This window comes from Cryptomeria japonica, chromosome 11 (genome assembly GCF_030272615.1).
Source record: "Cryptomeria japonica chromosome 11, Sugi_1.0, whole genome shotgun sequence".
In the NCBI taxonomy this organism is placed as follows: domain Eukaryota; kingdom Viridiplantae; phylum Streptophyta; class Pinopsida; order Cupressales; family Cupressaceae; genus Cryptomeria; species Cryptomeria japonica.
The window spans coordinates 196,404,389-196,416,380 of NC_081415.1; the positions used below are offsets into that span (position 1 = coordinate 196,404,389).

The window sequence follows — 11,992 nt, forward strand, 5'->3', positions numbered from 1 at the left end:
GTATGCTAAGTGTCAATGCAAGAAAACATCTACCCTTTCCTTATTCTTTTCGCTATGTAATCCATGCTACCTAACACAAACAACTCCTTTCCTTCATTGGGGTTCTATATTACATTCATCACTACAAGCTTGAAGTTCATGTACAGGTTATACAAGTGTTATTTTCTGGACAGAGTAATTCTTTTCAGCAATCACCTAATTAAACCGTCTTTGGTTTCTCGATGCTGTATCACCATTTGTTAAATGAAGTGCTATGTGCACAAATAAGAGACATAGAAATTCAGATACATATAGACCATAAACACAAATACTTGTTAAGAATTTAAATAATATGCATCAACACCCATGAAATTCTATCACATTAAGCAGGAGAATGTATCTTTGAAGGATATTTAATGCTCAAGATGCATATTGTGTGTTAGGTTATGAACTGTAGATAAGGAAAAAAATTATTTGAAGATTCAATTTCACAGCAATTAGTTTAATGGTTGCAGAAAGTTGTATTTTAATTTTAGTATGTCATATGAAGACCACAATAGTTGTGCCAAAAATTTTCTGTTATTTGTTTTCATTATTGAGCCCGAATTCAGTCATGCTACAGTTCGTTCTGATAACTTTGTAAATTGTCAGGCTGAGAACCCTACACTTTCCAATATAAATCTAGATGTCTCGATTGGAAATCTTGTTGCTGTTGTTGGGGCTACTGGAGAGGGGAAGACCTCTTTGATCTCAGCAATGCTCGGAGAAATACCATCAATGGCAGATACAGAGGTTGTTGTCAGGGGAACAGTTGCCTATGTGCCACAAGTTTCATGGATCTTTAATGCAACAGTAGGTTCTTCAAATCTCAAGTTGACTTGAACTTCATTAAACTAATTTGTTAGTGCCTCTGTCCAATTGTTTGAAGTGACTATTGGAAATTTTATGCTTTCTTTACTGCATATATATTCAGGTTCGTGACAATATTTTATTTGGATCCCCATATGATCCAATACGTTATGAAAGAGCAATCCATGTCAGCGAATTGGAACATGATCTTCAGTTTTTACCTGTGAGTGCCTTCTCCTAATCTAGCTCAACATGTTTGAGAAATTTGCCATACAATTGCTTCATTATTGATGTGTGTAAACTTTTTTCATTAGGGTGGTGATCTCACAGAGATTGGTGAAAGAGGAGTGAACATTAGTGGTGGGCAGAAGCAAAGAGTTTCTATTGCAAGGGCTGTATATTCTGGTGCAGATGTTTATCTATTTGATGATCCTCTAAGTGCACTTGATGCACATGTTGGCCGCAAGGTTATTGCTTGCACTTTACTTTGTTTGAATTTAAACAGTATTTGATTTCTTTTGTTCTCATCCCAAACTGATTCTTTTTTTACTTGAAGTATGTTAATAATCAATACTAAGATGCCATGTGTACTGAGCTATTACAGTCGTGATTTCTTTTCTATTTGGTTTGCGGAAGGCTGCACTTTCATTCCCTGGTGATGGATCATAGAGTTTGATCTGAATGTTGGCACAAAAAAATCTACAGAGTCAAATCAAGAAAAATAATAATCAGAACTTTTGCATCTTCTCGAGATAGGCTAACCATGAACTGCAATCAAATGATTTGCATGTAGATATGAAAATTCATTGATAGATTTATGCCCTACAATGCAACAAGCAGTATTATTTATAACCATCTGTTCTTTTTGCAAACTCATTCTCTTGTCAAGTACAATACTACACTCCTGCATCAGCCAATGATAACTTCAAAAATCATTAGAACAGAACAGCCAATAATAAAATATGGTGTGGGATGCCTAAGGTTTAAAATGTGGTCTCACAGAGGTGACTACCTGGTCCATTGGATTGAATGAGGGGCTATCCGCATATTCTGTGTTGTGGATCTAGGTGCATCACAGAACCTCACATGTAAAATCATCTGAGATTTGGCCCACTATTGATAGATTGATAGAAAGAGGTGATAAGGTGCCTTAATATAGAATGAAATTTGGGATATATACATCCAAGAACACCATTGGAAGAGCATACTTGCAGAATAGGTGATTGGAATGTTCTAGGAGATGAGCAAAAATCAGAAAATTTCCTTATGTGAATATGTGAAAATGAAATCACAATTGTGACAATAAATGAAGTACCAACCAGCATTTTTCATTCAGTAAATCAAGTTGATTAGAATGGATGCCTAAATTATAAACAAACAAATAATCATGTAGCCTTTTGAAAACTGTTGCATAGGATCTCATACAAGCTTGTGACTGTTTTGATGCTTATAAGAGAAGACCTTGTCAAGTCTATAAAGTTCAGTATTTACACTTATAGAGTTAGAGAGAGTTTTTCAGATTTGCAACAAGAATGAAAACCTTCATTCAAATTTAGTATGAAAATGATCTGACATTGGATTGTTTGGATGAATGGCTTGCCTTTTCTCTTCTCAGGTTTTCGATACATGCATTAAGGATGAGTTAAGGGGGAAAACGCGTATCTTGGTCACCAATCAACTGCATTTTCTTCCACATGTGGACAAAATTGTTCTGATCCAAGACGGGATGATCAAAGAGGAGGGAACATATGAAGAGCTCATCAGATATGGGTCATTATTTCAGACACTGATGGAGAATGCCGGAAAAATGGAAGATGAGATAGAAGAAAGCATCCCCAACGGAGATAATGAACCGAAGGTTATTGTGTTTGAGGGCAATGGAGAGCCAATGAAGATTGAGAAAAGTGAATCTTTCAAGAAAACAAGCAGTAAGACGAGGGAGGGGAAATCAGTTCTCATAAAACAGGAAGAGCGTGAAACAGGAGTCATCAGTTTTAGTGTTCTTCAAAGGTAAGATATGAGAAGAATATTTTTCCTGATGGGTTTCAACCTTCAGATGTTGTCGACTTGCAATATATTTATTACTAGCCAGCTGCCATTTTTTGTTTCTAGGTGATATTCTAAACATTGATTAGTTTATATGCTGAACACTTGATAAATATATCAACTACTGAAAGTTCATTTGCATGTTAATTGACTTCATTTATTCTTTATAAATTCTGGTGGTTTGTGCCACTCTATGCATAGCTGAGCAGTAAATTTGAGGGAACATATGATTTGTTGGCTTTATATTCCAATGTGTTTCTACCCAAAATAATATTTCTAGAAAATACAATTTTCTGTAGGCTTTTCACATGTCTGAGAAATACTTACATTTTTGTGGCAGATATAAAAATGCACTAGGAGGCTTCTGGGTGGTTCTTATTCTATTTTCGTGTTATGTGGCATCTGAGGTTTTGAGAGTCTCAAGTAGTACGTGGTTAAGTGTGTGGACAGATGAAAGTGCCACAAAGCACCATGGAGCCAATTTTTATAACATTGTTTATGCCTGTTTATCTTTTGGCCAGGTATACACAAATTGACAATCAGTAAGAATGAGTAAAGATCTTAGCACAATTTCCAGTGCCATGACTTGGCTAATGTTTTAGCTATCTATAATTTCAGAGTATCTGTGTACGAATCTCGAGTCATTTGACATAATATTTGCTGTTACTTTTATCGTCTTGTATATTCTGATTATTTTCATTCCTTCTCTGATAGGTAATGGTGACATTGATAAACTCATTTTGCTTGATTTTATCAAGTCTTTATGCTGCCAGAAGGTTACATGATGGTATGCTCACTTCCATATTAAGGGCTCCGATGTCATTCTTTCATACCAATCCAATTGGACGAATCATCAACAGATTTGCAAAAGACTTGGGGGACATAGATCGGAATGTTGCTATCTACTCAAATATGTTTTTGAGCCAAAATTTCCAGCTTCTTTCAACATTTGTTTTGATAGGGATTGTGAGCACCATATCTCTATGGGCAATAATGCCACTTCTGATCATCTTTTATGCAGCTTACTTATACTATCAGGTATGCAAATGTTTGACAGCAGAATCACATGTATTTTTTCAAAAAAATTGTTAGAATTTTCTTTGAGTTAACTATTTTTACAAATATATAGCCATGCTTAGAGTTCCTCTATATTTGGTGAGAAATTGTGTTACTTAAAGTTAATATGAATCAGAATCATCCTAAATTTGTTTCCACTAATGAAGCTTGTTGAATGGCTTTTTCTGTGCTAAAATATTCCGTCGGTAGTGGTCTCATTAATATTTGTGCAAGCATATTTTTCTTTAAAATTGAACAGGAAAGAATTAATTTCTTTTAATCTTGTGTAACTTGAGTCATGTCTATGTTTATGCTATGAACTGAATTTCATATACTTCTTGAGTTCAAACTTGGCTCATTTCATAGTAATTCAAGTCACCAGGGAGCTGAAGCATTTCTAAAATATTTGTAAAGGATGAGAGGCAGAGGAATGACATGTATGTAATCATTGATCATGGTTTGGGTAGTTGATGTCAGTATGTGAGAAAGAGTATTTGAACAACAACTACAAGCCTCAATATCACAATATGAATTTATAATTGTAAAGGAAAAGAACCTTTTCCTAATATTTAATCTAGGCTAATGCAATAGAATGCATACACATAAGCATAAACTAATGTAAATTTAATAATTGACAGCTATGGGAGGAGATAATTCAGATTTAAATGCTAAGCTAGGAAATTAAGTGATATAAAGATGTTTTTAGCTCTAGGAATGGAGATGAATAATTCTGATGTAGCTCTGGAATCAAACTCTCTTGGAACTGGAACTTGTTCCCCTCTCTCTGTGTTTTGACTCACATTCTAAACAAGATCTGTATTTTTTCTTAGGTCAAATCCACATATCTGGATCAATTCTGCAGTTGCGGATCTGATTTATGAGCCCTGGATCTGATCATGCAACTTGTGTACTTTTGTTCGTTGGTTTTCTGAATTCACTTATATCTACTCTGTTTTTAAGACTGGCAGTATTTAAAATACCTTTGGGAGGCTGCTGGATTTCTAGGGCACAAGGTCACCTAAGTCAACCCCAAGGAAAATACCAGCTCTACATTTGTGCTAAGGATGGGTAGATAGAAAACAATCATGTAGATGTTCTAGGACAAAGGAATGCGGAATTAGATTCCTTTTAGATGCTTCAGTTGAAGTGTTCCTAACATGCTTCTCTTCTTTAATGTGAATGATAATCAATAATGCTTGTGGATGGTAATTCAATGCAATTGAATGCCTTAAAATACAAGGGCGTAGCAATAAATCACACACATTTGTTTAGTTGGCTCATTACAGCTAGTGAAATTAGCAGTAGTTAGCCAAATTTGAATTTAAATTTTGAAATTTTAGGGGTCAAGTCCTTGGACCTAGGATCACTCCCATACCTGTGGGATTGACATGGAGAATGGTAATGTTTGTGCAAGAAATGAGTGTCTGATCATGAGGTGGGCAATAAATGTGGATTGTATGGGAAAGTGCAGAAATGGAGAATTTTTGGTTGGACATGTTGGAATGTGTGTGAATGGGGGGATAAGGAAGATAGGGGAATAAGTGCAACCTTGCACAAGATTGCCATTTATCGAAATGTAAGTGGGTTAAGCCATTCTCTAATCCCACTGCCATATGAATACATCAAGTGGTTTAATCTCAAGTGGTTCATTTCATTATGCATCGTTAATTACACTATATATTAGACTAAATATGAATTTAGTTTTTTTTATCCTATTAAGGACAATACTTTGACTTAGCCCTCGTGTGTTGCCATCCTACATCTTCAATTCGACGCTTCAAGATTTGATATTGATAACTCGTTATATCATTTTTTTATTTCTAGTTTTAAGGTGAAAGTGTCTAGCTACCAGGATTATGTTCAGGAAAATATCAGCATGGATCCACCAATATAAATTGGGGAGAGATCAGGAAATTGACAAAATGGTTAAAATTCCTTAAATTTTTTGGAATTGATTGTGTAGAAGTCTCAATCCTCTTAAGCAAATTTCCTGAAAATAATTACAATTATTTTTTTTTATGGATCTATTCTTTTAGTGCACTTCTTAGCTGGGTGTTTCTTATTTAAATCTCCAACACTTAGTAGATCAGGAATTTTGTTTGTTATTACAAACCACTAATCTTATTTGATTCAATGTCAGTTATCGTTTATGTTAATAAATCGGCCTTTCCTATCCTGTGAGCCACTTGCAAAGCTGATCCATTGCTATTTAAATTTCAAACAATTAAACTGTTTTAATATGTTGTCTTCACCGTCTTTCTGTTGCTTTGCAGAGTACCTCACGAGAGATTAAGCGCTTGGATTCCATCTCCAGGTCTCCTGTTTATGCACAATTCGGTGAAGCATTGAATGGTTTAGCTGCAATCCGTGCATACAAAGCATATGATCGGATGGCAAAGATCAATGGAAAAGCAATGGACAATAATGTTCGTTTTACACTGGTCAATATGAGCTCCAATCGTTGGCTTGGTATTAGACTAGAGGCTTTGGGAGGTCTGATGATCTGGTTGACAGCAACATTTGCTGTTTTGCAAAATCAACGTGCAGATACAGCTGCATTTGCTCCATTGATGGGTCTACTTCTGTCATATACCTTGAATATTACCAGCCTGTTGACAGCAACTTTACGGTTGGCAAGTCTGGCAGAAAACAGCTTCAATGCTGTGGAAAGGGTTGGAACCTATACAGATTTGCCTTCTGAAGCCCCACTTATTATTGAGAATTGCAGGCCACCACAAGGGTGGCCTTCATCTGGGATTGTTGAATTCAAAAATGTAGTTATGCGGTATCGTCAAGATCTCCCTCCTGTTCTTCGTGGTATATCTTTCAGAATAATGTCAACTGAGAAAGTTGGTGTTGTTGGACGCACTGGTGCAGGAAAGTCAACCATGTTCAATAGTCTGTTTCGGATTGTTGAACTAGAATGTGGAAAAATTCTCATTGATGATTGTGATGTTTCTAAGTTTGGATTGAATGATTTGCGTAAAGCTTTAGGCATTATACCACAATCTCCAGTTCTATTTTCAGGTATTCTCCCCTTTTTCTTCTTATTTTGGTGCATTGCAACTAACCATCAAATGTCTCATGAACTTTAAAATAAGTTCAGCATGAAAAAGATAACAAGCAGTATTAATAATAAATAGCAAAGTTCAAACAGAATGAAGACAAATTCAATTTCTTGTTCGGGAAGTTGTTAATCAAAGAATGTTCATATTGGCAAAGACAACAGAAGTAATATCTGCCTTTATATTTCAACTTCAAGCTCTCAAATAGTTCAGACCACTAATTCATTTTCTGCCTTATCACAGTGCATATCTAGTAACTACAGAAAGGGTTGTATCAAATTCTTCTTTAATTTTTAGAGAATGCTTGAAGAGGTTATTTCATAACATCTTATCTAGTAGTTATTTCCTTAACATGGTTTTAAATCTCTACAGGGACAGTACGGTTCAATCTTGATCCATTTGGTGAACATAATAATAATGATCTTTGGGAGGCTTTGGAGAGGGCACATCTAAAAGATGTCATCAGAAGAAATGCTTTGGGACTTGAGGCAGAGGTATTCCCTTTTTATCTTTCTCTAGTGCTGTTAGTCCTCATTTTATGAAAAGGGCATCTTACACTGGTTGCACTCATTCATCCTAATGATGGATCACAGAGAAGATTCTAAAAGGTCTAGAATCAAAACATCAAACTCTCAACCAAAAAGTTCAACTGACAAAAAGAACATGAAAGCACCAGACAACCAGGGGTAAAAAGGACACCCATAACCAAAAACATCGGTTTTTTAAAAATAGGCCCCCACAACCTAAAACAAGGCTGCAAAAAGAATAGCTAGCAGCCAGCCTAAAATCAGCCCCCAACCAAGCACCATCAAGATTTACATTTAGAGCTGCTCTTATGGGATCGGAGAGTCATGTCAAAAGAAGGCTTAGAGAACTTAGCTTTCTTGCCCTTAACAGAAATCCATCCCTCTTCCACTTGCGTTGCCTTGTCATGCCAAGCCAGTGCACCAAAATCCTGAGAACGAATCCCTACAACCATTGTCTCAACTGCACTAGAACCAACGGACGACAAAACCCCAGCATCAGCAAGCGGTGAAATCATCGAACCCCAATCACGGCAGATGACCACACAAGAACCAGTGGATGGCAAAACCCCAACATCACCAGTCCACCTCTGCCCGACAAACACAGCCGCACTAGAACCAGTGGGCGGCAAAACTCCAGCATCAACAGACGACAAAGCAAGCATGACCTTATCAAAAGAGTCACCAGATTTGGTAATCAAAACGCTATCACCAGAAATAGCAATTTGAGGCCCATGCTCACGCATTTTAGTGGTTTCAACATGATATTCTTGCATAGCTTTAGCAACACCACCATCAATGACATCTGAAGAGGATGCCCCACGACCTTGTGATTCCATGGCAACCACCTCATAAAAACTCCTATTTTGCTCAGATTTCTTCTCAACCGTATAATGTTGTTGAGAAGCACCTTTCCACCATGTAGCCGTCATTGCCTTTTTTTCAAATCCATATTGTGTAGCCGCATGACCTGTTTTAAAACATTTTCTACAACGGAAGGGAATGCCTTCATAGTCCAAAGATTGAACCCAAGAGCCCTTTGAAAATTTGAGAAAAATCTCAGCGGGCAGCCCTTTTGAAACATTCATTTCAACCAAAATTCGGGCAAAGGTGGAGTGAAAATTATCATAGGATTCATCATCTACCATCAAAAATTCTCCAAGGGCCTCACCCACTTCCTCTAAAAGAGAATGAGTCCATAAATGAAGGGGGAGATTAGGAAGCCTAACCCAAATGGGGATCTTATTAAACGTTTCAGAAGAAAGGTTGAAATTAGAGTGCCAAGGCTTAATCATCAACAAAAATCTGTCCTCCTAGTTAAAGAAATGATCACATAAGATTTTGTTTCTATCTAGGGCATTATCAAATTTAGCAATAAAAAACCCCTTAGCCAAGGGGAAAATATGAACTTTACCAGTAATAAGAGGCTCCCACTGTTCTGAGATCCAAGAGTGCAGCTGAGGGAGGCTGGGTCAAAAACCCTTAAACCAGCATATCACACCATGTAAAGAAAGAACAGAAGCATTATGATCAATTTCCTTTTCCGTATCTGCTTTCGCATGAATGGAAATGGCATTAGAAACAGGAAAGAACCCACCACCAAATGATCGTTTCCTGTAAAATTGTCATCGTTACCTTCCATAGTAAAATTTTCATAATGGCTTAACATTATTTTGTGTTTCTTTTATTGTTATTGTTTTTGGTATACTCCCATAACGTATGTTCTCTTGTGTGTATAGGTTTCTGAGGCTGGGGAAAACTTCAGTGTTGGCCAACGTCAGTTACTAAGCCTTGCTCGTGCCTTGCTTCGGAGATCAAAGATTTTAGTTCTTGATGAAGCTACTGCAGCTGTGGATGTTGGAACTGATGCCCTTATACAGAAGACTATCCGTGAAGAGTTCAAGAACTGTACAATGCTTGTTATTGCTCATCGAATTAATACAATTATTGACTGTGACCGTATACTTGTTCTTGATGCAGGCCAGGTATATGCATTTATCTCTGTAAAACTGCTATTTAATTGATGACATTTGAGAGAGAAGGATTGATCTTCTGACATTAAGAGATTTTGGTGTTCTAGATATAGCTTTTTCAGGAATCTTAAATAGAATGTTTGATGAATCAGTGCTGTTAGTGTAGGCTGTGCTCATTTGTTAATATGGATTCCTTTTCTCTGTTACAGGTCTTGGAATTTGACACTCCTGAGAATTTACTTTCTGATGAGGAGAGTGCTTTTAGTAAAATGGTCCGCAGCACTGGATCTGCTAATGCACAATATCTACGGGTAACATTTAACATGAGTACCATCAGAATTAGCTTGCTTGCTATTGTAGCTGTCCACAAAAACTTGGTTGTGTTGCAATTGTCCTCATTCATGTCATGTCAGTTGCTAAGCTGCAGTGTTCATGGCACTGGAGACTCAAATTTTCTTGCTGCATGAATTTACATCAGAGTTTCAAAAGTATAAGTGAGCTGATAGAATTCTAGTTTGTAGTATAAAAGCGAAGGTCAAAATATTCAGCCTCTTAAGATGTACAATTGTAGTATATGATAAAGAGGGATTTTTGCAATGTCAATTATAATCATTTTCTTGTTTCTGATTTTCATTTTATTGATGTTACAGAATATAGCTCTTGGAGTCAGAGACACAGGAGAGCAATTTGAAAACAAAGCATTTGAAAATAAAAGGAAGTGGACAGCCTCTGCACGTTGGGCTGTTGCAGCACAATTTGCTCTTTCTTTGAGTTTGACTTCTTCACAGCAAAATCTGCTAGCAATAGCTGGAGAAGGTACCGAGAACAACATTCTTCAAGAAACAAGAAATGCAGCTCAGACCCTACAGGATGTTTTGCAAGGAAAGCATGACAGTGCAATTGAAGTGGCACTGGTTCAGCATCAGGTGCCCAGGGAAAATTGGTGGTCCGCACTGTTTAAAGTCATCGAAGGTACTTTCTGTTTGTGTCCTTAGTCCTTGGATTAAAACCCAAAAATATGACACAAATGAGCTAGTCTTGCAAAATAAATTTACATGCTTAGTTATATCGTACTTTCTGGCATGATATTTTTGTTATTTTGTATTTGGAGATTCAGTGTAGAAAGGGGATTTGACATCAAACATGCAGATGTGGTCACAATAAGGAAGCATTTATGTTTCCACATTTCCCTCCATATTATGTCGTACTGTTTTCAAGTTTTTTTTTTCAACGATAGATGTTAACAGTTGGTTTGTATCTGAAAGCAATTAATATCATAATATGAAACGACCAAATTGTGTTTAATATGAGCTCTTTTAGTGGATGGTTGTACACTTTGAAATTGACATAACACACAGACAAGCCTTTTGTTTTATATTCTCAATTTATCAATTGGTTCTCCATATATTTTAATGCTTGTCTTGGGAAAAAAACAGTAAACTCAAAAGCTGTGTAGTCATAGTAATATTCATTACAAATATGCTGATTATTTTATTTTTGCATGTACATTTGTAACACCAGTGTTAATTTTTCTTTTGACAGGCTTGTCTGTAATGAGTCGACTTGCTCGAAACAGATTTAATGAAGACGAATTGGTATTGGAAGGCAGGGACATTGACTGGGGAAATTTGAGTATGTGAACGATGCCCAATGCATCAGGCATTTTGTGTATTTTAGTTAAAGATAACTATGGGAAGAGTAATTAGGAAAGCTGCAGTTGATTTCCATGAGTATGGCTCATTGGAACTTATTATGAATATAGCCAAAGTAGTTTAAATTTGCACCAAATGATTGTAATGAATGAAAAACACCATTGCTAAGAGAACACTGGTTTAATGGAATGATAATAATTTTCAATCTCCCTTTGTACTTTTCCCAATTTCCTTGCCAGTTTTTTGCAGTGTTTCTCTGAGTTTCCATGATGGGAAGATGCTGGGATGGCAACAATTTTCCTAAATTTTGGGGATGGTAGGGGACTATATATATACATTCTCCATGCGGCCTAGTAGTTTAACATTGTTTGGCTTTTTAAATTTTAATTTATTTAGTATTATTTTTCATAACTGCATCTATTCCATGCTTAGACATAGTGTCAATGTATTCTTATTGCAATGTTTCGCACTAGATCTGAGAATAAGAACTCATTTGGACATATCAGGAGCTATACAAATACCTAAATAGATATGGTTCAAGGTCATAGCTTGTCAACAACTTAAACTAACAGAATGGTACGATTGTCCAAGATAATTTAACTCTGAAATCATTTGGAAGACACTACAACCTAAATTTATTTGAAGCCATCAAAATTTAACATAGTAAGTTGATGGTTTATCAACTTGCATAAAATAAAGAAGGGAATAAGGTTCTTGTTTGGTATTATGAAATTTTCAATTGCTACGAGAAAAAATGGTCTCATCCAAGTGAAGAGTGTCAACTTAGTTTAAGTCAAGACTATAACCAACTATTAGATCAAAAGACTTTAAAATAGAAAAAAAGGTGG

General features: G+C 36.2%; 1 protein-coding gene across 1 annotated transcript in view; it reads left to right on the plus strand.

The window, feature by feature from the left end:
- LOC131044010 (ABC transporter C family member 2) overlaps window positions 1-11,349 on the plus strand; it is a 189,717-nt gene extending 178,368 nt beyond the window's left edge. Inside the window, exons 17-28 of the mRNA XM_057977274.2 lie at window positions 631-831; window positions 953-1,051; window positions 1,143-1,295; window positions 2,444-2,838; window positions 3,215-3,395; window positions 3,589-3,912; window positions 6,204-6,957; window positions 7,368-7,489; window positions 9,259-9,504; window positions 9,702-9,803; window positions 10,143-10,464; window positions 11,035-11,349. Of these exons, the coding sequence (XP_057833257.2) occupies window positions 631-831; window positions 953-1,051; window positions 1,143-1,295; window positions 2,444-2,838; window positions 3,215-3,395; window positions 3,589-3,912; window positions 6,204-6,957; window positions 7,368-7,489; window positions 9,259-9,504; window positions 9,702-9,803; window positions 10,143-10,464; window positions 11,035-11,132 (2,997 nt within the window). The 3' untranslated portion in view covers window positions 11,133-11,349. The remainder of the gene's footprint in view (window positions 1-630; window positions 832-952; window positions 1,052-1,142; window positions 1,296-2,443; window positions 2,839-3,214; window positions 3,396-3,588; window positions 3,913-6,203; window positions 6,958-7,367; window positions 7,490-9,258; window positions 9,505-9,701; window positions 9,804-10,142; window positions 10,465-11,034) is intronic.
- The last annotated feature ends 643 nt before the right edge of the window (window positions 11,350-11,992 follow it).